At 43.8% G+C, this 27,621-nt stretch overlaps 1 protein-coding gene across 1 annotated transcript in view; it reads left to right on the plus strand.

The window, feature by feature from the left end:
- Nucleotides 1–27,621, plus strand: part of SNRPA (small nuclear ribonucleoprotein polypeptide A) — a 526,049-nt gene that overhangs the window by 118,313 nt on the left and 380,115 nt on the right. The window contains exon 2 of the mRNA XM_044067214.1: nucleotides 25,224–25,307. Within this exon, the coding sequence (XP_043923149.1) occupies nucleotides 25,241–25,307 (67 nt within the window). The 5' untranslated portion in view covers nucleotides 25,224–25,240. The remainder of the gene's footprint in view (nucleotides 1–25,223; nucleotides 25,308–27,621) is intronic.

Consider the following 27,621-nt stretch of genomic DNA (forward strand, 5'->3'; position numbering starts at 1 on the left):
CAAGAAAAACTGATGTAATGGTGTTGGCTGCATGTTTTATACCCCTGACGTCATGGAAGGAAAGGACAGCATCTGACGCAGGACCCAAGACTTTGTTAATCAGGCCGATCTGAGGGCAACCTGCCAGCAGATTACCCAAATGTAATGACTGCAACAGTGAGTACTCTAACCTCTACATTTATGGTAAGTGTACACAACTGTACTTTACACACACTACTAACCACATTGGAGATAATACTGTCATATTCAGTCACTGACCCGGCATGCAGAAATCTGAAAAAATGCCTTCTTTCTAGGCTGATAAATGTAACTATACTGAAATAGCCTCCCATATATTAAGTCAGCCTGCCAGATGTCTACAGCTAGTAAATGTCTGAAAAATACACTTCCTGAATGCTGTACAGTAATGCAATCTGTTTGTTGGTTCTGTAAGATCAGTAGCGACCTGATCTGTGTGCAGAAAACGAGTGCAGGATTTATTTCATGCAGCTGAACAAGTTGGAACACCTACTTTGCAATGTGGTTTTGATTCTCTGGAGGCCTCCTGCAGGGCCGCAGTTGTGGGTTCTGTCATTAGGAGGCATGCTTGGTTAAAGGAACAATCTACCTGATCATGTTAAAGCAAAATTATTAGATGCTGCATTACAGCATGATGCTTTGTTTGGTGTTAAAGCAGAAGAGGTGTTAAAGAAAATGAGGACAAAGCTAAATCTATGCAAATCACAGCCATACAGGAAACTGTCCCAATGACTTCCCCCTGCCTGCACAAGCACTTATCTTCTGGCAGCACCTTTAGGGTGAAAACTAGCACTTTATTCTCAAAACTGGCACATATAACCCAGGACAAATGGGTCTTAAGCAGTGTCAATGCTACAAGTTTGACTTCCATACTCTGCCAAGGGCAAAAGGTTGGCCAGACCTGCCAAAACATCAATGGACAGAGGCACAAAAACAAGTTCATCCCTCATGGACATGAAGGCCATTCAACAAGTACCAGAGCAAGAGCAGGGACAAGGATTCTATTAGACTGTTCTTGGTACCCAGAAAGGACAAAGCCTGGAGGCCATTACTGGACCTATCTATTCTAAACACATGTGGATATTCCAAAATGTTGACTACAGCAGCTTCTGCCCATGTTGGGCAAGTAGGCTTGGCTTGTGACTTTAGATCTATGAGAGACATACCTGCATGTCCCAATCAGACAAACATGCAGAAGATACCTCAGATTCAAAGCTGGCTCAATGCACTACCAATTCTCTGCACTGCCCTTTGGCACTTATCTATTGCGCCCAGGGTCTTCACAAAGTGCCTGGCACCAGTAATTGCATACTGCATACAGAGGAATACAAATATATCCTTACTTGGACGACTGCCTCATTCAAGCAGAGAACAAGGACATTCTTCTACAGCATCTGGTGTTTGTAAAGATTGCTACCATGCCTAGGGTACACAATCAAAGAACAGAAATAAAAACTAGTACCCTCTCAAGAGATAATATTCCTGGGTGCAAGCTGAAATGCAACTGCCCAGGTGGCTTCTCACGCCAGACACAGGCAACTGACTACCTATTTCAAACTGGCAACAAAAGCCCAGTTATCTGCAGGCTTTGGGCTTCATGGCATCCGGCATTCTACTAATTCCATATGCAAGACTGCATATGAGAACTTCAATGGTACCTGAAAAGTTTGGACTCAACTTTGCCACAGCCTGGAAACACTAGTTACTCATTCCCTGCCTGCAACAGGAGTTTTGATGGGCAAAGGCCTGTCACCAGAACAAGGGGCAGCCATTCAGTCTACCCCCAGCCACACCGACATTAGCAACGGATCCATCGGATTATGCCTGGGGAGCCCACATGGCAGGAAGATGTATTCAAGGCACATGATCTGCAAACCAAATGCTTCTGCATATCAGTCAGAGATGCTAGTTGTTCAAAATGCCTTGACAGCCTTCAAGGACCTACTTCATCCAGGACAACAACTGATATACCACATGCAGGGAGGCACTCATTCTTATCCCCTTTGCAGACTAGCCATGACTTTGTGGGACACGGCATTGAGTTACCAAGTACATCTGCAGGCACAATTCCTGCCAGGAAAGATAAATACTCTGGCAGACAAACTAAGCAGAAACCTCATGGATCCCCATGAGTGGGAATTGGATCCACAAGTCTTCAGCATGGTAACAAGGAAATGGGGATGCCACGACCTAGATCTTTGCCTCTCTCAACTGCCAACTAAAGAGATTCTGCACAAGGACTTTATCACAGATGAGCATGGAAAGTGGATGCTCTATCTTTCAGCTGGAAAAACTTAACGGTATATGCTTTTCCTCCTCTGCCTCTCCTTCCCAAGGTACTCCTAAAGGTCAGACAGGAGAAGCCAAAAATTATACCAATCCCAGACTGGCCACACCAATCCTAAGGAACTTGTCTCAAAGCCCAGCCTGGACCTTACCTCGAGTGCCTAATCTACTGTCCCAGCAGAACAATCAGATCCTGCACAGCCAACTCAAGACCTTTAAATCTGGCAGCATGGCGGATAATATAGTCATACAAAACACTTCTCACTAAAGCGGTAATGGATGTCATTTTAGAGGCCAGGAGGCCTAGTACTAGAAAATCCTATGCTGGAAAATAGAGATTCTGTGCTTGGAACCAGGCACAATGAATTGACACAGCTGTCCCAAATATTCCTCAGATTTTGCAATACTTGACTGATTTTGGACAAAGGCCTATCCGTTGAATCTATAAAAATTCATGCCTCTGCCATTTCGGCTCTTTACAATACAGAGCCACCAATCTTTTCTCATCCTTTTTATTAAGGCAGTACCTCAGAGGGGCCAAAAATTTAAGGCCTCCAAGAAGAGCACCAGTACCTGCTTGGGACCTCAATTATGTCTTTGAAAAACTCACCGCGCCTCCTTTTGAGCCAGCCGCTACAGCTGATATAAAGTTTTTATCTTGGAAAACAGCTCTGCTCCTAGTAACTTCTGCAAGACCTGTCTCAGAGCTACAGGCACTCATGGCTGTGGAACTTTTTTATCATTTTTTATCCAGTCGGGGTTTCTCTGGAGGACAAACCCGACATTTATTCCTAAGGTAATGTCCAGTGTGGCCCTTAACCAAACTATTGATCTGCTTACCTTTTATCCAAACCCACAGAATAAGGGGGAGAGAATTCTGCATTCTTTGGACAAACAGACCGCTACGATTCTATTAGAACAGAACCAAAGCTTTCAGAGCAATTACTAGTGGCATATGCTGCAGGATCACAAGGAAAAGACCATCTCAAAGCAGACAGTTTGGATAGGCCACTGCATTCGTTTCTGCTATTCACAACATGGCAAGCCAGTACCCAAGGGCATTAGGCCACATTCAACCAGAGCCGCAGCCACTTCAGCAGCCTTCCTCAGTGGAGTACAACCAAAGACATTTTAGAGGCTGCTACTTGGAGTTCAGTGCATACCTTCACAAAGCACAATCACTTACCAGTTTACTCTAAATCCAGGGCAGGTTTTGCCACTGCAGTTCTGCAGGGCCTAATAGCTGCTCCTAATGCTATTTTGCTCCAGCCTCCTATCCTTAGCTTTGGGATTCAACCCAATTGTAATGACTGCAACAGTGAAACACACAGAACATAGTACAGATGTTCGTGTTTCACTGTTGCAGTCATTACTGTAGGGTTCTCCCCTGCCGGCAGGCAGCCCTCTGTCGGCCAGAATCCCAAAGTCTGGGTCCGGCGTCAGCTGTTCAGCCATGCTCCCTGACGTCAGAGCGCCAGGAGTACAAAGCTGACAGCCGACGCCATCTTCTCCAGTCTTTCTTGCCGTGCGGTGATAGCAGTTTGCAAGTGCCGGTAGGCTGACTCATGACAAATTTTTCTGATATACTTAAGTCCGAAGATTTTCTTCTCCACTCGAAGCCAAGTACCCCGTTGGAGAAACTTTTTTTTTTTTCTTGCTCCACTCCGATGTAAGAAAAAGTTAATTGTATTTCATGTGGGAAGCAAATACCTCATAAGGATTTTCATTCTTACTGTATTCCTTGCTTAGGCCCTGACCACGACGTAGCTAGTTGTCGGTTTTGTGCTAGATTCAATCAACGTACAATTAAGCGAAGGTACGATTTTGCTTTTCATTACTTCGGTAGGCGCTTTAACTACAAAATGCAGTCTGATACGGTTCCGGCTACTGGAGTTCACAAACGTCGCAACGATAGACAGGCCTCCGAGGTCCAAATCTGATGATGGTGCACAAGTGGAGCCAGCTTCAGCTGTCAGTGAGGTGCTTTTGCAGCCCCTGTCGTTGGCCATTTCAGAGCAGATGGCTGGAACTGACTCATGAGGAGCCAACCAGGCTTTTAAATATTTCTGTTGCAGGACCTTCGGACAATGCTCCGGATGGGTCCAGAGCCGCTGTGCAGGTACCGGCTTCCGAAGGGGTTTTCAGGCCTACTCTGCTTCTAATAAAGGCAAAGACAAAGGCAAAGACTCCTCCTAAATCAGACAACACAGGCCTCTTCTGAACTGGCTCCCAAGTCACAAACAGTTACTCAAGATGGCGGAGGATTTACTTTGATTAGGGGTTCTCATCCCCCTCCAGATAAAAGGCCAAGGCAGGATGTTTATTATGATTCCTCTGATCAGGCTTCTGTTTCCTCAGTTTCTTCTGATCAGGAATATTCTTTCCCTCCTTATGATGATTCTGATGCTGAGGAATCAATTCCTTCGGCTTCTCCCCCTGAGGATTTCTCTTTTGGGGAAACTTTACATGAAATGAGGGAACATTTCCACCTGGGAAGGACAGGAGTATTCGGAATCTGAGAAAAGACTGAAAGATTTTCTTCCCCAACATAGACCCCTGGCTATTCCTCCTGTTTTGGATATTGTGGATGATGCCTTTTTGGAGGCTAACTTAACCCCTGACTCTCTTCCTCCTGCGCCTGTTAAGCCTGATTGATATTACAGGGTTCCTGATTCCCATCAGTTTTTATACAAGAACCCTTCTGCTGACCCTGAAACCATTTCTCAGGGTCCTAAGGGAGTTAAGGCCACTTCTGCCAAAAATCCCATTTCTACTGAAAAGGATTCTTGATCCTTAGAAACATGGGGCAAAGGTTACTTTGTCCATTAGGGCTTTAAACTGTCAGTTTCATGTGCTAAAATACCAGCAATTTCTCTTGTCTGTTTTAAAACAAAAGCTTACTTCCATTTCTGCCTGTGCAGATAAGGAATTACATGACTTATTGCATGCCACTGAAGTTGGGAAGCATGGTTTACACTGTGGATTTGATGCCTTGGAGGCTTCTTGTAGGGCTGCGGCCTCTGGCACAGTCATTAGAAGGCATGCATGGCTAAAGGAACAAAATTTGCCTGAACAAGTAAAGGCTAAATTATTGGATGTTCCTGTTCAGCATAATGTTTTGTTCGGATCAAAAGCTGAAGAGGTGATTAAAAAGATGGATGATGAGGCTAAATCCATGCAAACAGTTAAAGATTTTACAAGTACAGCCACCTAGATTTAGCAGGAATTGGCCTTCTAAAAATTGGTCCTTTCCCACTTCAGACAGGCCTCAGAGGGGTAGATATAGACGCTCCAGAGGAAGGCCTCAAACACAAGGTTCTTGTAGACCAAGACAGTGGACTGCTTCCACCCCTAGGGGAGGAGAGGACAGGTCACAAACTCAAAGGAAACAAACTCAATGACTCCCTCTGTTGGGCTACAGGAACTTCTTGCCTGGAAGCCCCTCTCGGAGGAAAACTTTTAAAATTGGACCCAAATAACCCAAGACAAGTGGGTTTTGGATGTGGTGTTAGGTTACAAATTCCATTTTCATACCTTGCCAAGGCCAAGCGGATGGCCAGACCTTCCAAAACCTCAATGGACGGAGGCCTTAAAACCAGGTGGAAGCTGTTTTGGCTATGAATGCCATAGAACTGGCTCCACTTTCAGAGATGGGAAAAGGTTTTTACACAAGGCTTTCTGGTCCCAAGGAAGCAAAACTCATGGAGACCCATTCTGGATCTGTTGGTCTTTAACACCTTTCTAGAGATTCCAAAATTCAAGATGCTTACTCAACAGCAGCTACTTCCAATGCTGTCCAAAGATGCATTGATAACTTTGGATTTAAAGGAGGCATATTTACACATTCCCATCAGGCAGGATCGCAGAAAATACCTCGGGTTCAAGGCCGGATCGAGGCACTTTAAATTCTCTGCGCTGCCCTTTGGATTGTCTACTGCACCCAGGGTCTTCACCAAATGCCTGGCTCCAGTAGTAGCTTGTTGCAGACTCAAGGGAATTCAAATTTACCCTTATCTAGATGATGTCTAATTCAGGCAGACAGCAAGGATGTCTTACTCCAGCATCTAGAATTTGTACAGAACCTCCAAGTTCCTGGGATTCTCTGTAAACAAAGCCAAATTTGGCACAATCACAACAGAACTTTTCTGGGAGCTCTTCTAAACACCACAACCCAGATGGCATTTCTGACATCTGAAAAACAATTACAGCTGGCTTCAGCTTTCAGAATCTTGGCAACTTTAACTCCAATATCTGCAAGGAAATTCCTGCAGGCTTTGGGTTACATGGCCTCCTGCATCCTTCTCGTGCCATATGCAAGACTACACATGAAAATACAGTGGTACCTAAAGTCTATGGTCTCAGCATTGCCACAGTTTAGACATACTGATCTCCGTCCTTCCTTTCCTTCCTTGCCTTCAAAAGGAATTTCTTTGGTGGTCCAGGGCATGTGCTCTAGACAAAGGGAAACCCTTCAGTCTGCCTCCTGCCACTCAGATTCTAACCACGGATGCCTCGGATTATGCTTGTGGAGTCCATTTTCAGGGCAATTGTCTGCAGGGCCTTTGGACAAAGGATCAGAAGCACCTGCATATCAATTTAAAGGAAATGTTAGCCGTTCAGAAAGCTCTTTTGGCCTTCAGGAATCTTTTACAACCAGGACAACTACTAATACGGACAGACAACACCACAGTTATGTGGTACATAAACAAGGGGGATCTCATTCCTACCCCTTTGCAGACTGGCCATGGATCTATAGTACACAGCTCTAGCTTGCAATCTGGATCTTCAAGCTTTGTTTCTACCAGGGAAACAAAACTTCCTGGCAGACTGTCTGAGCAGAAACCTTTCGGATCCACACAAGTGGATGCTGGACAACAAAATATTCAGGGTAACAGCAGTCTGGAGATGTCCTCACAATTCTTTGCATCCCATCTCAATCAACTACAGAATATTTGCACCAGGACTTTCCACAGAGAAGGTTGGAAAGTGGATGCCCTGTCATTCAGTTGGAGGAACCTCTCTGGGATATGCCTTTCCGCCTCTTCCTCTTCCATGGGTTTTATTGAAGATGAAGCAGGACAAGCCCAAGATGATCTTGCTGGCTCCAAATTGGCCTCAGCAGTTTTGGTATCCAACTCTAAAAAACCTATGCCTGGAGCCCCCTTGGGTTTTACCTCAGTCTCCAAACCTTCTGTCCCAACATCAGGGTAAGGTTCTACACATGTCAGAACTCTCAACCTGGCGGCCTGGTTAATCAAGGGCCTTTGATTTCTTCTTTCCTACCCAAGCAGGTTATGGATGTCATGTTAGAAGCGAGACGTCTTGGCACTAGAAAATCTTATGCAGGAAAATTTTGTTCCTGGATGCAGGCTCAGGATTCTGATCCTCTTCTTCCTAATATTACTTTAATTTTACTTTACTTGACAGATCTCTTACATAAGTGTCTCTCTTTCTCTTCCATTAAGATACATGCCTCTGCTATTTGATTATAATACAGACCCTCCCATCTTTTCCCACCAGCTCATGAGAAGTTTCTCAGAGGAGCTAAGAACTTAAGACCTAGATCTCCTCCCATTCCTGCTTGGGATCTCAACTATGTTTTGGATAAACTAACCTTGCCTCCTTTTGAGCCTGCTGCTTCTTCTGACATGTTTTTATCTTGGAAGACGGCTATCCTGTTAGCCATAACCTCTGCCAGGAGAGTTTGAGTTACAAGCTCTTATGGCTGTGGAACCTTGTATTATTTTTCATCAAGACAGGATATCTTTGACTAATCCTACCTTCATGCCTAAGGTGGTTTCCAAAGTGGCTTTAAATCAAACTATCCACTTGCCAACCTTTTTCCCCACTCAAAATAAAGGGGAAAGGATCTTACATTTCTTGGATGTACACAACTACGTTTTTACCTGGACAGAACCAAGGACATCAGAAAATCAGAACAATTTTGTTTCTTATGCTTCAAGTTCCCAAGGTAAAGCCATTTCAAAATGGACCATTTCTAAATGGATTGCTCATGGAGTCAGATTTCGTTATTCACACCATGGAAAGCAAATCCCACGAAAGCTGCTGCCACTTCTGCAGCCTTCCTCATGGGAGTTCCTACCAAAGACATTTTGGAAGCTGCAACTTGGAGTTCAGTGCATACTTTTTCTAAGCACTACAATCTACCTCTCTACTCTAAGTCTAGAGCAGGCTTTGCCTCTGCAGTCTTGCAGGGCCTTTTAGCCGCCCCTTCTTTATGACCACCTCCCTTTCTTTCAGCTTTGGGATTCTACCCTACAGTTATGACTGAAACAGTGAAACACGATGAACATAGTACAGTTGTGTACACCTACCATAAATGTAGATGTTCGAGCGTCTTCACTGTTGCAGTCTGGGTTTCCCTCCCTCCTGTCCCCTCTTATTTTTTTTCACCATTCTTCTGAGGTGTATTTGCAAAGGTTATGGTCCCTTTTTCATTTTGGGACTCCTGACATCTGGGGCAAGAAAAACGAGAAGATGGTGTCTGCTGTCAGCTTTGTACTCCTGGCGCTCTGACATCGGGGAGCATGGTTGAACAGCCGACGCTGGACCCAGACTTTGGGATTCTGGCCGACCGAGGGCTGCCTGCCGGCAGGGGAGAACCCTACAGTCATGACTGCAACAGTGAAGACACTCTAACATCTACATTTATGGTAGGTGTAAACAACTGTACTATTTGTTTCTATTAATAGGACCATAGTCGTCCATATGCCATTCTCACAACTGGTGGCAGAGAGTCCTTTTTGTACTTTAGTATTCAGTATACTGTGCTTTTGAATGGAGCACTGACTGTGTCTGTAGGGGAAATTAAACCTGTTGAGAGGGTGGACTTGCTTAACCAGATCTATTGCTATGGTAAGCACAAATAAGTGATCTGTGTTCTCTCCTTTATCTGTCTCTACACATTATTTGCCTGGAGGTGAATCTGAGCTGGCCCAAATTACTTTGTAGCATTTCTCTAGTGCTTGAGCTCTGTCGTGCTGACATTGGCTTCAGTCCAGTAACCCTATTCCTTGGCACTTTTGCTCTGTTGGGGATTTGAGAATTTTACCCATTCGGGTTTCGTTCTGTAGGCTTCCAACTGAGGCTGTCTATTCATATCCTCCTCCCCAGGGGCAGCTTAACTCTGACAACACTGTTCCTTCCCTTCCACAAGGGACTAGATATTCCTGTTGACTACTCAACTTCTGAGATTTCCCCACCTGAGGAGCACAGGTGCAAGCAGAGGTACTTGGAGACTCCATGTGTCCCTCAGAGTGGATGTCTCCCTTGAAAGGGAAGGGTTCCCTAGTTCTTCCCTAAGGCTACCACATTTGAACTTATGGAAGCAAAGGGTGAATTAGCCAACTGATCACTCCTTCTGAGGTGGTCATTCCACTATATTCACTACTTATTGGGTCAGGCATAAGGTATAATGCACCTTTGGTTATGTACCTGTCTAAATGCTTTACACAATGTGAACTACTAAAACGCATTCTTGGCAAGAAAATAGTGTGGTTTTTATGACTTGTGTATTCTTTCTTAAAGCCCTGTCCCTCATCTGTAGCCTATAGGGTACTGAGAGCTGTCCTCTGCTTCTCTTAAAGCCTCCTGCAATCCCATCCTTTAGACTTGCTGCATATCCACAAGTCCACTGGTTTTATAAACACCCACTTAATAGTTCTTAATCTCTTCTGTAATATCCACCCCTTCAGTATCTGTTCTCTGATAGTCCGTTTCCATAAACAGAGTACGAAACATTATTTGCTTAGTGTAATCTGGACAAATGAATAGTTTACCAAAAAGGTGTGTAAGAGTGGCAACAACCACTAATGACATCCAATGAACCACTCCTTGAGCCAAAAACCTACGACCACCATATAACAAACACCTTTATTCAGGCCACATAAAATGATCCACTGTACACAACGAGTCAGCAATCCAACAATCCAAAATGGTAAAATAATCCACAGGATAGGTCAAGCGCTTTCGTCTATCAACTTCATCAGAACAATTAATAGTAGGTACTAACACCATTTTTATATGTACCGAATACCATCAATTCTATTTCTTATAAAACATTCATTCAATTATACAAATCTTTTTAATAACTTTCTAATAAAAAAATGTATTCTGAATGAAGTTTTTTAAAAACTGAGGTTGTCAAGGTTGAATGAAAGTTAAAACCAGTATCAAAACTGTTGCTCGATATAATTAAACTTCATTTTTCAGAATACATTTTTTATTAAAGATTTTTTTTATTAAAAAGATTTGTATAATTTAATGTTTTATAAGATAAATAGTTTTGTTTGGGGAGTTTAAGTTTTTAAGGTTAAAAACACACTGTCACTTTAATTTTGAATTGGTTCTTTTCAATTGATGGTACTAGGTACATATAAAAATGGTGTTAGTACCTACTATTAATTGTTCTGATTAAGTCTATCGACTAAAGCGCTTGACCTATCCTGTGGATTATTTTACCATTTTGGATTGTTGGATTGCTGACTCGTTTTGTGTACAGTGGATCATTTTATGTGGCCTGAATAAAGGTGTTTGTTATATGGTGGTCGTAGATTTTTGGCTCAAGGAGTGGTTCACTGGACAAATGAATAGCAAACTGCAAATTCACTCCTGGTTTAGCACCTTTTACACCTATCCATAAGGGACAAACTTTAATATCTACCCAGTTATGGCTATTCATACTTTGTACAAGGGCACTGGTTAAATTATATTTAATGCAAGGGCTACAGACTTCATGGAAATGCATAGGTGGGCTTAAGAGCCACTTTTTAGTAACTTAGTAATACCTGTGAGGTTGAAAAAATAGCCTAGTGGACAGGCTGAGCAGGTGCATCCTCATGCCTCGAGTCTTTCAACTATGATGTAGTGATGGGCATTTTTTAGTTGCTAGGGGTCAGACTTCTGTAATGGTTGCCTTTCCAACCCGCATGAAGTGCAGAAGCTACTTTACCCTCCTCTCTGAGCAGGAACAGTCAGAGAAGCTCTGGTCCATACTTTGTCTCCTGTAAGCCTTCACACACTACTTCAAATATCCAAAGCTATAGTAAAATTCAACTGATTCATATTATGCTGTTCTGGCCCAGATAAATGTGGTTGGCTTGCATATGGCCTCATCTTGTGCAACCACCATAGGTCCTAGATCCCAGACCTGAATTACTTATCCATCTGCGAGTCCCATACAACGTCCTTCAAATGGACTGCATGTTTCTCCTAATTGCAGTAATCCCATATTCTTCTGCAGTGGTACAAATTGTCTCTTGGTAACCCTCGCTGTTTGAAAAGGAAGCGATACGTTTTCACCATCTCACAGAAGGGTTTGAATCTTTTGTCTTTCTTCTGTTCTGGAATTTCTAGCTAACCTATTCTGTAGAGGAGCAAGTTTTTCTATAATTAGTGAGTTTGCAGTTTCAGATTTTCCTATTTTGCACCATTTAATTTCAAAAGCATCCTTTAAAGGTAATTTCCTGTTGATGCCCCCAGTTAAAGATCCAGTTCCCCTTGGGATATGCTTTTCTTCCTGCAAGCATCCTTCAAACCTGCTTCTTGCTACCAGTTTGAAATGTCTCTTGCGGGGAAAAATTGTTCCTAATGGCTATGACTTCAGCCAGATTAATAATTGTCCTTGTCTTGCAAACTTGTTTTTTTATAATGAGTAACATTCAGACGAAGCCCCTCATTTGTGCCCAGAATAGCCAGTGTCTTAATCTATTCAGCTGCCAATGTTGTTCCCCACGCTGCCAATGTTCCCCAACCATTCCTGTTAGGGGAGAATGCATCTTGCATACACTAGATGCCTATCATTCGAGTGTTTTGTTTTATTTTTTTGTATCGTGCAGCCTTTTTGTAAAGATCAGCTTGTCTTTCTCAAACTAGTTAAGGTTACAAATTTGTAAAGTTGTACTAGCCAGATGGCTTTCAGGCTGCATCTGTCTACAACTGTAAAGGGTTTTTCACTTCCAGTTAAACTTAAAGCATATTCAGCTAGAGTAGTTTGATCTCTTCCAAGAATTCTTCAGTGGATGTTTATGGGTTGTGTACAGTACACACTCTTCAAGAATTAGAAGCTGAATCTCCTCTTCAGATCCAAACAAGTATTTAATTCCACTATTCTCTGATTCTGCCTTGATGCCACCTGGATTTCATAGTAGCTGGGATTCTGCCCCATGTGTTTGAAAGGGACAGCCCTGGATGCAAAAAATGTGTACTTAGATTCTTGTCCCTTTGTCCTTAAAGATCCTCACGCTGGAGCTGAGAGCTGCTGAAATTAAATATCTTCTGGTACCTCTGCTGTACAAGCCTTCACAGGAATGAATTCACTACATACAGCAGTACTTTTTATAAAAGCATCAATTACATAATTAAAGAACCATGATGCATTACATTTCCATACATTCAATTTTTATAAACTCAAATTCATTTCTAAATTCATGCCCCTAGGGGCAAGTGTGCCGAAATTCAGTATTAATCTACTTTCCAAGTTTAGTAACATAATTACTATCGCTTATAAAATCAGGTTTAGCCAATACACAGAAAAGATTCAGTGACTCCCCCATGGACTTTATGAAAATGTTCAGAAATAGGGTTATCCAACCTATAGTTCCTAACATCCAAGTGCTCAAGAATACGTGTTTTCACTTTACGTCTAGTTTGACCAATGCACCATCTTGGGGGGTTTACAGCCACAGCCCACAATATACTACCCCACAAGACAGATCTATCTGTAGCCACATTCAGCACCATTTATCACATCCCCTGATATATTCACTTTCGAGCATACTTTCCACACTTGAACATACCCACATTTTCTCCTTTAGAACCAATGTTATATCTCAGACTAATTTGGGAACCTCCCATATGAAAAGGTCACTTTAGAAATTAATTTGAGTTTATAAAAATTGAATGTATGGAAATGTAATGTACCATGGTTCTTTAAAAATATTTTCTTAAGTTAATTATGTAATTGATGCTTTAGAAGTACTGCTGTATGTTGTGAATTCATTCCTGTGAAGGCTTGTATAGCCGAGGTACCAGAAGACATTTCAGCAGTTCTCTGCTCCAGCGTGTGGTTCTTTATTGATACTGTTTCTATGGTTTTTGAATATGTCCCTTTGTCCTTCCCAACAATCTTCCCTTTGCTCCCCTTCCAAACTTGTCACTTCTCTCAAGAATTTTGTTGGGCTTTTTCTCTGATTTCATGCAGTCTTGTTAAAGTTGCCTTCTCCATAAGGGAGAAGTCTGAGGGGTTCCCAACTCGAAAAATTATGGGCAAGTGAGAGGCTGAGCTCTGAAAAAATTACTGTAAGTTACTTCTGCTGGCTATGATCTGCTTTGGAGCCTAACCCATGTGAGAGGGACAAGGGGGATAACCAGCACCTATCATTAAATATATAACTGTTGCATCTGAAGTTGTCAGTCTTCATTTTTTGTCAATGTGCGAGTTGTATTCTAATCCTTCAGAATACTCTGCTTCTGTAGCTCATGGATTCAAAAAACTTTCACATCCCTTACCTATAAAGCTTGGGCCCTAAGTAGATTACCTCAAATTTTGTTTGCTGCTTTCAGCTTCAGACATGGTTTTTCCATTACGCTCTTGAGCCTTACCAGTTAAGTAAAATATCTGTAATTGCTCTTTTCCCCGACTCTATCTTTCTAGCCTGTTTCGTCTTATTGCGCTTCTAAGTACTGTCAGCTTTTTTAGGAGAGTCACCCTCCTCTTTCTTTCTATCATTAGGTAGCTCCTTATTACCATCGTTGGCATCCCCTACACTTCTTACTGCTAGGTAATGCCATCATTGCTGGTACATTTATTTTTTGGAGAACTCTCATTTTTAGCTCTACCTGTTTTCCTGTGTGGTATTCTTATGGGGGGGGGTGCATTGCTATTGACTTCTTGTTACAATGGCTGATGGGTTTCATCTGGCTTTAAGAAATATTCAAAATGTCATAATTCCTTTCTTGGACCAGCATTTGATGTGTTTACTGCTTGGGTCTCTAACACTTGCAAGAGGACTGTTGCCATGCTTTGTCACCGAGCTTTGCTAGAGAGGAAGAATAAGTTCAGGTCTGCTTCCCTTCTCTGTGGAGGCAATATCTGGACAAGAAAACAACTCTCATCTGGACATGTTTCATCCTCTTCTACCACCTCCTAGATCTTCGGGTGTGAAGAAACTGCCTCTGTCCTGAGCACTTCCTCTGCATAGAGTCCTAAAAAAGAGAGAAGAGACTGGTGTCTTCTGACACCATCAGAGCTAACTTCTAAATCTTCGACTCAGAAGCATGCTTTGGAAACTGAATCTGCTTCTTTGGGTCTGGTACCTTTTTATCTGCACCAAAACAATTTGTTTACCGCATCCCAGGACACAGTATTCCCTTTCAGTAGTCCCCTTTGACAGGCCACAGTCCCTTCTTTCAGACCAAAGTCCCCTTCAGTAGTCTGTTCAGGGAGTCTAACAGAAGATGACGTGCAGAAGTTGGTGACTAAAATACTTCGGGGCCAAGGGGTGTCGGGGAATCTGTTCCTACCCCTTTGGGACAGGCACTGATTCCTTCTAGTCCCCCTTCTGTACTTCCTCCCCTAACCTCTACAGGCACTTTAGAGTCCTCTGTTCCAAGTTTTCTGGAACTGGCTATGCCTGTTCCAAACGTGTTCTTTTCTTTGGAATGGAAGGCTGTCTTGAGCATTCCAGTTTCGGAACGGAAGGCTGTCTTGAGCATTCCAGTTTCGGAACTGGAGTCCTCCCGGAGCCGTAGCTCGTCTGCCCTGGGGCATTTGGTAAAGAGTTTGGATCTGGTTTTTGGTGTCTAGATGGACCACATCAGTGCAGGGAGGGGTTTTGGTGCCTAGGTCCTCCCTTTCAGTTCTGGAGTCCCACTTGTCCCTTGGTGATTAGTCTTCAAGGCCATGAAGATGGGACTGGCTACTTCTAGCACTTGGGTAGATTCCTTCCTCCTTGGAGCCTCGGTCCCTGACCTCTTTGGTCTGAGCTTCAACCACTCCGTCCATAGGGTCAGCAAGTACTGCACTCTATTTACCCAGAAGGGTACTCCCTCTTCCAAAACCTCCCCAGATGTTCCCTCTGAGGAGGTCCCTCTGAAGAAGTTGTATAAGGAATCTGACTCTCTCTAGAAGAGTCCATCACGGAAGGTACAGATTTTGATGAGGCAAAGGGTCCTTCCGGTCATCTCTTGACTGTCTCCTTTGGAGACATCCTGGAAATCCTTAAGCAGAGAGGTGATTGGAAGCCCTTCAGCCTCTTAACTGAGGAATCTGTGTACCTGCAGGCTTTTGGTACCTGCCAGTCTACTTCCTGGGTGTCTCCGTCTGCTGATCTGATTTCTCAGTGGGTGTGGAAGGCCCCTGATGTCCCTGAGCCAATCCCTAAAAGGCCAGATAAAATTATCAACTCTAGAAGATAAGCCCTTCTGGTAGAGAGGTGGCTGTAGATGCCATGGTGATGGCTCCTCTGTTCATCCTCCCAGCAAGGAGTCACAGGCAGTGGGTAGATTCGGGAAGTGAAATTTATGCTTTATCAACCTTTGCCCTGCAGTCTCTGAATTATTTGGCACATTTTACTAGATCTGATAAAGGAGCTATCTGATACTCTGGGGAGCCGTTTCTGAAGAGGTATGTCAATCTGTCGCATCTCGGCTACCCTGACTTCCATTTCTAAGTCTTGCATGAGGCTCATTTCTCATGGAGCCGAAGGAACTTCTAGTGCAGCAGGTTCAGTTATTTCCGTAAGGAGTCGCACTTGGATGTGCTTGTGTGATTTTTGCAGAGTCCAAGTCTTCGTTTGTCAATGCACCCATTGACGGCTTGTCCCTTTTTCGTCCAACAGACTTTTTTAACCAGGTACGAGAAGGATGGGAAAACCCTTTCTGCCTAAGAAGTATGTTTTTCCACTCAAAGGTCGTTCTCTAGGAACCAACTAGTAACAGGAAAAATGCAGTTAAAAAAAATCTGAAGGGTTTTCCCAGAATACACACTGGTTCCTCTAGGGGCAGAGGGGGGACCAGTAATAGAGGACACTGCCCAGGCGGCAGAGGTGGCAGGCAGAACCAGGGTTTCCATGATTCTTCTAGAAGCCTTCCAGTGCTTCTGAAAAGAGACCTGAATTTCCACCTCTGGAGGCATTTGGGGGTTGCTTATCCCTGCACTTAAGCCTGGCAAGAGAAATCTCCTCTGATACTTGGATGCAGAGAATCCTTTACAGAGGTTATGAAATTCCCTTTTCACTTCCTTCTTTCCATTCAAAGAAATTCCCTGACCATTCCACCCAGTTGGAGGGAATAAGCAGCTATTCATATTTGAAACCTGCTAAAAAGTCATCCAAGAAGTCCACTAGACCAAATAGTCTGGGTTTTACTTGAGATTCTTTAGTGCCAAAAAAAGATACTGGACTGGAGACTGATCTGCAGACTGAACAAATCTGTTTGAAAATCCAAATTCTGGATGGTCGCAGTTCAATCCATCTTTTTTAGGAAAGAACAACCTGGGTGTGCACTGTAGATTTCAGGATGGGTACTGCCTCATAACGATGGACAGATTCCAGACTGAGTTCTGCTCTTTGGTCTCACAACAGTCCCCAGGGTGTTAACCAAATGCAAGGCAGTAGTAGCAGCTTACTTATGACTGCATGGATTCTGGGTGTTTCTGTATCTAGACTGGCTTATTTCGGCTACTGCTAACAGCAAGGCAAGAGGTCTGACAATTGACTATTTAGGCATCACAATCCGCTCTGAAAAATCCTTGCTGGAACAACTCACAATCTAACAGAGTGCCATTGGATACAACCTCCATCCCGAGTGGAAACCATCCAGGTTAGATTCCAGACACTATTCCAAAAGAACAAAGTACTGGCACGGCTAGTACTTCAAACATTAGGATCAGCGGCAGCTGCAATAACCCTCGTTCCGTAGCCAGGTTCCATATGAGAATTTTACCATCCATGCTTGCAGCACAGTGGTCCATCCTTCGGAATCTGTTGTCAGTGCTAATCTTCATCTCCAACAAATGCGAGGGAGATCTATGGTGGGTTCATTTAGAAAGTCTTAAAAGGGTGCCTGTTCATTTCCCCCTCAACCCAAAGCCACAGTGACTGTGGATGTCTCCCCCCCCAGCTTGGGGGTGGGGGCAATTGCCAGGAAGACAGTCCAAGACACTTGGTCCCCAACAGACTCCCATCTGTACATAAGTATTCAAGAGATGAGGTGTTTTATTGGCGTTGCAAGAATTCCAGGACTCTACCTCCCTAGGGATGATAGCAATTCAGACATGTCAGTGGTCTGGTACATCAGCAAACGAGGGGAGCCAATCTTTATGCCGAAAAGCCCTCTGAGTACTCTAGGGATGATAGCAATTGTGGTCTGGTACAGCAAACAAGGGGAGCCAAATCTTGCCCCTTATGCTAAGAAGCCCTCTGAGTATGGCGGTGGGCAATCTCCTCCATCTGCTTTCTGATTGCAACGCATATTCTGGGGGAAGTCCCAAATGTGATGGCAGAAACCTACCTCGTAAGTGGTCCTTCAATTCAAAAGTTCCTGAAAGGATGTTCTGCACATGGGGCTAGCCTTGCTCCGATCTTTTTGCCTCCCCTCTAAACAGATGCAGCAGCTGCTTTGCCCTTATGCCTCCAGACTGGGAATTACCGAGGGACAGTTCACAATTGGCCTCCCGGTCTCCTTTATGCCTTTCCACCGATCCTGTAATTCCTAAATTTCTACAGAAAGCAGACAAGTTGAAGAGTAAAGTCATCCTCATTGCCCCCTTTTGGCCTCGGGCAAACTTTGGTTCCCCTTCCTTTGGCCAGGCCACACCTGGTTCAACTACCTTCAATTCTGGATCGAGCTCTGGACCTCCTGTCACCCCAACAGGCAGCGGTCGCCCAGACATTACATCTCTCATCCTGACAGGTTGGTTTTGCCAGATGTTCATGTTTCACTGTTGGTCATTACATTTGGGTTATCTGCTTGCAGGTAGCCCTCAGTCGGCCTGATTAGCAAAGTCTTGGTCCCACGTTTGTTGTCCCATGTCGTCAGGGTATAAAACATGCAGCAGACACCATTACGTCAGTCTTTCTTGCCGTGCGGTGCCCGAAGCAGTTTTGCAAGTGCCGGTCGGCTGACTCCTGAAATTTTCGTCTTGAGTTTTTCAGTACCGAAGTCTTCAACTAAAGCTAAGTACCCCATTGGGGAAACTTTTTCTTGCTCTCAACCGATGTCAGTAAAAGTCAATTGTATTTGTGGAAAGCAAATACCGTAAAGATTTTCATTTTTACTGTATTCCTTGTCTAGGCCCTGACCACGATGTACCTTGCTATCTGTTTTATGCTTTATTTAATCGGCTCACTATCTCTCAGTATATTTTTGCCTCTAAATATTTCGTTTCTTGGTTTAATTATCCAGAAATGTCTGTTGGCCATTAGACTACTGGGATTCCGAAAAAAAACGCAAAGATAGACAGGCTGCCGAGGTCCAAAACTGCAGACTCTTTTCTAAGCCAGTCGCCAGTTTGCTGGTACTCAGTGAGGTGCTTTTGCAGCCCCCAATACCCACTACTTCTGATTCACAGGCCTCTACTGAGACCCCTTCGGAGTCCGGTATGCTGCGAGATGCTTCAACTATGGAATCCTTGGATGTCTCTACCTTAGATGGGTCTGAAGCCACTGTGCAGGCACCAGCCTTTGAGGATGTATTCAGGCCTACAGACTTGCGTATTAAACCGCCTCCTTTCCTTGCGCCTAAATTTTGAGCCATGCCGAAAAAAAACGACCAAATGATAAGAATGGCTGAAGATCTAATGAGACTAATCAGGGGTAGCCCCCCCTCCTAAGAGGCCTAGGACTAAATTGGTTTATGAATCTTCTGACCAAGATTTAGTTTTCCAGATTCTTCTGATCTGGATTTTCTTTACTAATGAGAATTCTGATGTAGAGGACTCCATTCTCTCTGCTTCCCCTCCAGAGGATTTTTCTTTTGGGGAAACCTTACATTCTAAGGATTTTTCTGATTCAAAGAGGCTTGGGGATTTCTTCTACCTCAGCATAGGCATTAGATATTGTTGCTTTTTCGGAATCTAGTTTGGCTCCTGATTCCTTGCCTCCTGCTCCCCGAAAACCAGACTGATACTACAGGGTCCTTGAGTCACACAAGTTCCTTTTTAAAAATCCTACTGCAGATCAGAGACCATTTCACAGGGGCCCAAGGGCATTAAGGTGTCTACTGCTAAAAATCCTACCCCTTCTGATAGAGACTCCAGGGCGCTGGATAGATGGGGTAAGAAGGTTTAAACTGCCACTTTCATATGTTAAAGTATCGGCAACATGTTATTGGATTGCTTAAACAGATTGACTGTGGAAAATAAAGAATTAATGGATTTAATGCATTCTGCTGAACAAGTTGGAAAGCATACTTTTGCAATGTGGTTTTGATTCATTAGAGAACTCTTATAGGGCTGCTGTTACTGGGTCTGTGCTCGGAAGGCATGCTTGGCTTAAGGAGCAATCTTTGCCTGATCATGTTAAAGCTAAATTGTTGGATGCTCCCTTGAATCAGGACCGCCTGTTTGGCAAGGCTGAGGAAGTTCTTAAAAAGATGGCAGATAAATCTAAATCTATGCAAACTGTTTTCTTACAAGTTCAGCCTCCTAGATTTTGTAGGCACTGGCCCTCTTAAGAATTGGTCCTTTCTGGCCCCTTCCAGGTCTTCTGAAGTCAAACCCAGATAGCAGAAACCCCAGGTTTCAGTCCCAGGGGATACATGACTAAGCAGTGGGGGGGGGGGCCTCCACTTCCAAGTCTGGGAGTAATAAGATCCCCCCAATGGTAACTTTTTCAATGACTTCTTTTTAAAACCTCCAAGCACTTATCAACTGACTGCCCCTTTGGGGGGAAAGATTGCTCTTCATGTAAAATACTGGGAACTCATTACCCAGGACAAATGGGTTTTAAATAGTGTTCCAGGGATACAGATTTCACTTCCACACGTTGGCAACTCCAAGTAGGTGGCCAGACCTACCCCCAAGTCAGTGGGCAGAGGCCCAAAAACACAAGTACTTTCAAGCATGGGGGCTATTCAGCTGGTACCAGAGGAAAATGGACAAGGTTTCTACTAGGGACTTTTTTCCTGGTACCCAGAAAAGACAATTCAGGGCATCCTGTACTGGAACTTTCTGCTTTAAACACCTTTTTGGAGAGTCCAAAATTCAAGATGCTGACTCTTCAATTACTTCCTGTGCTAGGCAAAGATGCTTGTTTGGCAAGAAGCATACCGGAAGCATACCTGCACATCCCAATCGGGAATCTTGCAGAAGATACTTGAGCTTCAATGCAGGCTACACGCACCATCAGTTCGCTGCACTGCCCTTTGGCTTATCTACTGCGCCCAGTTTCTTCACAAAGTGCCTAGCTCCAGTTATTGCATTTTGCCGGCAAAGAAATATTCAAATATACCCATACCTGGACGATTGTCTAATTCAGGCAGAAAGCCAGGACATACTTTTGAATCATCTGGCCTTTGTACAAAGGGTTGTAACTTGTCTGGGGTACACAGTAAATGAAAAATCGCACCGGGTACCCAGTCAAATTATGTTCCTGGGAGCAAGCTTGAATGCAACTTCCCAGATGGTCTACCTCACGGCAGAGAAACCACTTTATTTGACAACCTACTTCAAACAGGTGGCCACAGAAACCCTGCTGTCTGCAAGACAAATACTGCAAGCCTTTGGGTTCATGGCCTCCTGCATTCTTCTAATTCCATATGCAAGACTGCATATGAGGAAACTACAGTGGTGTCCAAAAAGCCTCTGGTGTCAACATTCTCAGGATCTAGAATCAATGATTCCCATCATACCTTGCCTACACCTAGAGTTCCTTTGGTGGGCAGGCCTGCCACCAAAACAAGGGACTACCCTTCACACCACTCCCTGCTGCCCAAACCCTAACAGACTCATCAGGTTATGCATGGGGGGCTCACCTGGCAGGGAAGTGCATTCAGAGCAAATGGAACCAAAGTCAAATATACCTGCATATTAATCCAAAAAGAAATGCTGTACAGAATGCTCCGACAGCCTTCAAGGACCACATTCTTCCAGGATAACTAATGGTAGACTTGACACCAGTGTTATGTGGTACATAAGTGGGGGGTACACATCCCCCCCCCCGACTTGCCGGGGCATTGTGGAACACAGCCTTGAGCTACCAAGTGCACCTACAAGCTCAATTCCTGCCTGGAAAGTTTAAATACACTGGCAGATGGACTAAGAAGAAACCTCATGGACCCACACAAGTGGAAACTGGAACCAAGGATTTTCAACATGTTGACAAGCAAATGGGGGAGCCCAGCTATACTGGTTTGCCTCTCCCCAGAACTACCAATTGGAAAAATATTTTGCACAAGAACTCCCCACAAACCAGTCTGGAAAGTGGATGTTCTGTCCTTCAGCTGGAAAAACCTGTCTGCCCCCCCCCCCCCCCCCCGTGCCTCTGCTGTCCAAAGTACTAATAAAAACCAAGGATTATTTTGATTGCTCCGAACTGGCTATGCCAACACTGGTACCCCCTCCTGCGCAGTGTTACTCCCATGGCACCTGCCTCTGACTCCTTCACTGTTGTCTCAGCAGGAGAACCAGATTCTGCACCCTCAGCTTCCAGCATTGAACCTTGCAGCCCGGCTAATTACATGATCTCTCCTTTACCACCCCTCAGTAAGCCTGTGGTTATTTTAGAGGCAAGGAGGCCTAGCACTAAAAAAATCCTATGCTGAGCAATGGAAAAGATTCTGTTCCTGGAATCAATCTTAGGGAATGAGCACAGCAGTGCCCAATTTACCTCAGATTTTACAATACTTGAGATGCTTCACAAGGGCCGGTCTTTTTTTTCCTCCATTAAAATCCACACCTCAGCCATTTCAGCTCATAACACAGAACCCCCCCCCTTTCTCTCACCCACTTCTCAAGCAGTTCCTCAGAGGGGCCAAAAATTTGAGACCACACAGTAGAGCTCCTACCCCAGCCTGGGACCTTAACTTTGTTTTGGAGAAACTCGCTCTACCTCCTTTCAAACCAGCTGCTACTGCAGACTTAAAATTTCTTTCTTGGAAAACTGCTTTCTTTTTAGCAGTCACTTCGGCTAGAAGGGTATCTGAATTACAGGCCCTTATGGCTGTGGAGCCTTTAATCTTTCATGCGGACAGGGTATCCCTCAGAAAACCTATCCATCCTTCATGCCCAAGGTGGTATCCAGTGTAGCTCTTAATCAGTCCATTCATTTGCCGGCCTTTCCCAATCCACAGAACAAAAGGGAGCCGATACCTCATTCCTTAGATGTGCACAGACAACTTGGATTCTACTTGGACAGGACTAAACCTCAAAGGAAATATGAACTGCTGGTAGCATTTGCTGCAGGGACAGAGGGGAAGGCTATTTCAAAGCAAACCATTTCTAAGTGGATAGGCCATTGCAGTCATTTCTGCTATAAGCACCCTGGAAAACCTATCCCCCAGGGGATCGGACCTCACTCCACCAGGGCTGCATCTACCTCTACAGCCTTTTTCAGAGGCATTCCTACGAGGGACATCCTAAAAGCTGCTGCCTGGAGTTTTGTACATACTTTCACCAAGCATTATCATTTGCCAATTTTCTCTAAATCTGGGGTTGGCTTTGCCACTGTAGTCTTGCAGGACTTTATAGCTGGTCCTTGCACTATAAATTCCTCCTCCCAACCAAAGCTTTGGGAATCTACCCAAATGTAATGACGCAACAGTGAAACACTAAGAGCATAGTACAGTTGTGTACACTTAGTATAAATATAGATGTTGGAGTGTTCACTGTTGCAGTCCTGGTTACCCTCCCTCCAGCCCCCTAACTTTTGGCTATACCTACTTTCCTTTACTATGCTTAAAAGCCTTTTTGGTGTATTTGCTTTTTTATTGAAGGTATATCCCTTGTGTACTTTTATACACATTTGCTCCCCATTGGGGGGGGGGGGGTACCTGACATCTGAGGCAAGAGAAACTGATGTAATGGCGTCTGCTGCATGTTTTATACCCCTGGCATAATGGAAGAAGGGACAGCAACCGACGCAGGACCCAAGACTTTGTTAATCAGGCTGAAGGCTACCTGCAAGCAGATAGCCCAAATGTAATGATTGCAACAGTGAATACACTAACATCTACATTTATGGTGTGTACCCAACTGTACTTTCCATTAATGGCCAGGCATGATGTGCTGTCTTCCCGTCTGCATTCTTTTGTAATCTCTCAAACCATCTAAATGTAGACTTTGTACAAGTAAATGGAAAAGTTTTGCTCATTGGACCTTTCTACATTATTTTGATCCTTCTCAGCACCAGTACAAGATATTCATTTTCTAGCCTCCTCCTTTTAGTGAAGGTGCTTCCACTTCTACTAAGTTCAACTAACAGCAATTTCTAATTTCCACATTGTTTCCATGGATCATCTGGCCTCGCACTGTTTTTGTAAAGCCTTTTTGAAAGGTGCTCTCCTCCTACCCCCCCTACAAGGATCCTACGCATCCTTGGGACCTTACTCTGCCAGCTCTGACACGATCCCCCTTTGTACCAGCCTCTAGGTGTGATCTGAAGTTTTTTTTATCCCGAAAAACTCTTTGGTAGTTATTACTTCAGCTAGACTGATTTCAGAGCTTCAGGTGCTTTCGTTTAGGCCACAATGTTTGATTTTTTTTCATGGGGGTCGTTTGTCAGAATCGACCCGTCTTTTCTACCCAAGGTAGTTTTGGAAAGCAATCTTAATACATCACCCTTCTGGTATTTTTTGTTAGATGTTCAGACAACTAAGATTCCACCTTGACAGGACAAAGGGTATAAAAATCCAGCCAGATATTTCCTTTTCATAGAATAAATTAGGACAGTCTGAGTAAAGTAACTCTAGCCAAGTGAATTATGGACTGCATTTCTTTTGTTTACAAGAAACTGGGTATTTCTGTGCTGGTACCCCCAAAAGCACTCTTGGAGAATGGTAGCTAAAAAGCGTCTTCCAGTCCAGCATCTATAAATGACATGTGCAGCTGCATCTTGGGTGTCGCCCCATACCTTTCTTGCTCATTAAAAGTTAGGTCTCTTCTCTAGGGGAAGAGCATAGTTTGATTCAGTGGTGCTCAGGAATGTCCTTCCTTGAGTCAGCCCAGGATTATAAGTAACTGGAGACTGTCACACATTGAAATGAAGATTGACCACTTGTCTTACCATAACGTTCCGTCTGAGTTGTCCCTCTTAATTTGTCAGTTTCCCACTCTTGTCCTCTTGCCAGATTTCCTGGAAGAACAGACATTTCCCGTGACTGGTTTCCCTTTGGAATTTCACTACTCCAGATAATCTGTCCTGCATTTTTACTATTTTGTTTTTGCTCATCAGCAAACTTGATCTGAGGTAGTCTACTGTAAGCATTATGGGTAAGGGATGCGATTGAGTTTTTGGAATGCACAAGCTATAGAAGTTGGCAGTCTGTTCCGAGGGATCGGAACCGAACCCACACAATAAATGATCGACAAAGATGGAACGTTATGGTAAGATTATTTTCAGTACTATTGCTGTATGTAATTTTGAGACAGATGAGTAGCAATATCTTCATATTAAAGCTTAAATTAAATTTGCATCCTCACAGGGGATTTGCATCTTTAATAATAATGTGGTACAGACTGCCACTTCTTGGTGTTTTTATTGTGTAGGCTTGTAGTAATACATGCGTGTGGCAATGATTTGTTTTGCACCTGCAGATGTTTTAACCGTGATGAAATCTGTTAATTTAAATGACATGGTACTGAAGGCAGAAATGGACTTTTTAAAATTGTGTATATATAGCTCAACCTCCACCTTTTTTAGCTTACCATAGTTGACTATTGATTTTTTTTCCCCCCTTTACAGGGTACATTTAGGAAGAAATGGCTGACGTCCGACCAAACCACACAATCTATATTAATAATCTTAATGAAAAAATTAAAAAGGATGGTAAGTTTTATTTTTTAAGTTCCTCCTCTTCATGGTCTTTAATTTGAGTAGTAAGACTTCCAGAATCTGTTGGGTTTCATGACATTCAGTTTTTGCCAGTTTTTCATATTAAAGAAATGACTGCATTTAGTGCTGGCCTAGGTCTCATCCAGGATGATATTCTGAATACTTTCTTGCTGTTGTAGCTGAAGAATCTGTTTTGGGCAGAGTCCAGTAAGCCATCTTTCTAACCTTAAACCCCCAGTAGTGAGTGCCAGTTGATGCAGTTCTGCCTCCAGTTTCATTTTTTCCCCTGCAGCAACTTGAAGATAATGTGCAATATTGCTGCTTAACTTTATCTAGAGAAGTTGCTGGCCTGTTAATCAGGCTAATAGTTTTGCAGTGTCCTGAACACTCCCAAAATGTTAGTCACCCACTCGTGGGGAACAATAGAGGCAGAGACTGGTCAACTCACTGAAGTGTTTGAGTACACACAACTTTGTTCACTAGTTATAAACTGGCACTTGGAAGTTATATTTTTCTGCTGGATTCTGTAACCTTAAGTTGGCTACAAGCTCCTGTAACTATCTCTACATATACTAAGGGAACTGGGTGGGTGGAAGCAGAGATGGAAAAAGCTTCTACCCCTTAATGTACAAGACTGATGGGAACCGCTATCGCAACAGAACGTTTAGGCACATGAGAGAGTAAAAATAGGATTAGAACAGCCTCTAGCCACTAAACTTCTTAAAGCTGTGGAAACTGCATAAAAGTGCTGCATTTAGTATAGTCACAATGCACATGTTAGTATATGCCTGTATTCAACATGTTAGCTTGGAGAACTTGGTTTTACCTCAGACTTGACTTTTACAAGTTTCATTGTAATAAAAGCTAAAATTTCAAAAACCTTTTGGTTTGGTATGCCATCAGTGTTCCCCTGCCACACTGTTTTAGAATGGCCACGTTAGCTTGGCATTGAGAGCTGGGAAGAAGCAATGTTGTCAGCCATCTCTATCATGGATGCCAGTGACGTGGCTGACTAGTTAAATTTGCTTTCTGATTGAATAGTTTTGAGCCCTTGCAGTGAGGCATACCAGAGTGCCTCATTGACCAGTAGTAGACTTCTGTTACTCACTGATTATGCTAGCTAGTGATGTCATCCATACTTAATGGGTTTAAGATCTACACCTCCCATGCACAAGGTACAAGGTTTGATCCTGACCCTCTAGCCAATGCCTGTATGGAGTTTGCATACTCTCCCTGGGTCTGTGGGGTTCCTTCCACCTCCCCAAACTTGCAAGTTTTCATCTCAAACTTGCCTGAGTGGCGTAGGCAGCAGCACCAGCTCTAGATGGTGCCATGTAAGGGTAAGAGTTGTATAGATCATTTGGACATCTCTTGTGCAGTCTCTTCTAAGATGGAACACTGACAGACTGCATTCAGTGGCAGGGATAGCCACCCGATGTAAAAATATGGCTGTAGGTGATTCAATTGCATCGACTAATGTCAGCAAATGGACATGGGTGTTTGCTGGTTAATGGGTTGAGGACCCAGCCAACTCCAACCTATGCCAAGGACCCTTAATGGTGAGAGGGGTGTCCCTGTTGGCCAGTATGTGCCCACCATAAATCCCAACAGCCTTGCGTCAAGCTACTGGCTGATGTCCAGTTGCCCAGCTTGGGTTTCCAAGGATGGCTCTTAGCAAAAGCTGAACATAAAATTAATCAACCTGACATGAACTTAGTTGCTACACTCAAAATTGGTTCACTGATGGGGCAGAAAGAGCTTGGAAGTGGATGATATGATGGTGAGGAGTAGGCTGGGTGTCCTATGTATCGAAACCAGCTAGAAGCAAGTGCATGAAAGCCAGTTGGCTTGGGATCCATAGTTTACTATGGAGGAGGATGGGACTAGAAGTGGTGTGGAAGTTGTGGTGAAGAGACTTCAGAAGGCAGTGAAGCTCCTCGGAGATTAGTAACAAACTTATGGCCTTCAGATTCCAGTGTAGGGTAGTATTTCTCAGCCTATGGCAGGGTTGTGATAGTGAGGGAAAAGTGCTGGTGGTGTTGGGTGATTTTGAATGCACATCTGGGATAGACAGAACAGGATAAGAGGACTGCCTGGATCCACACGGGTTGGGCTGCAGGAGTAAAGGAGAGCTGTGCTAGACTTCTGTCTGGCAAATGGCTTGATTGTGACCAACACTTGGTTCAGCAAAAGACATTCACAAGATCACAAGGAAGAGTGGACCTCATGCAATCTGGTAGACAGTCTTAGAAAAGGGTAGTGGGGTAGAATCGGCTTGCAAAAGTGATCCCCAGTGAAACGGCCCATA

This window comes from Protopterus annectens, chromosome 1.part0 (assembly GCF_019279795.1).
Source record: "Protopterus annectens isolate FY-2018-M chromosome 1.part0, PAN1.0, whole genome shotgun sequence".
NCBI classification, from domain to species: domain Eukaryota; kingdom Metazoa; phylum Chordata; order Ceratodontiformes; family Protopteridae; genus Protopterus; species Protopterus annectens.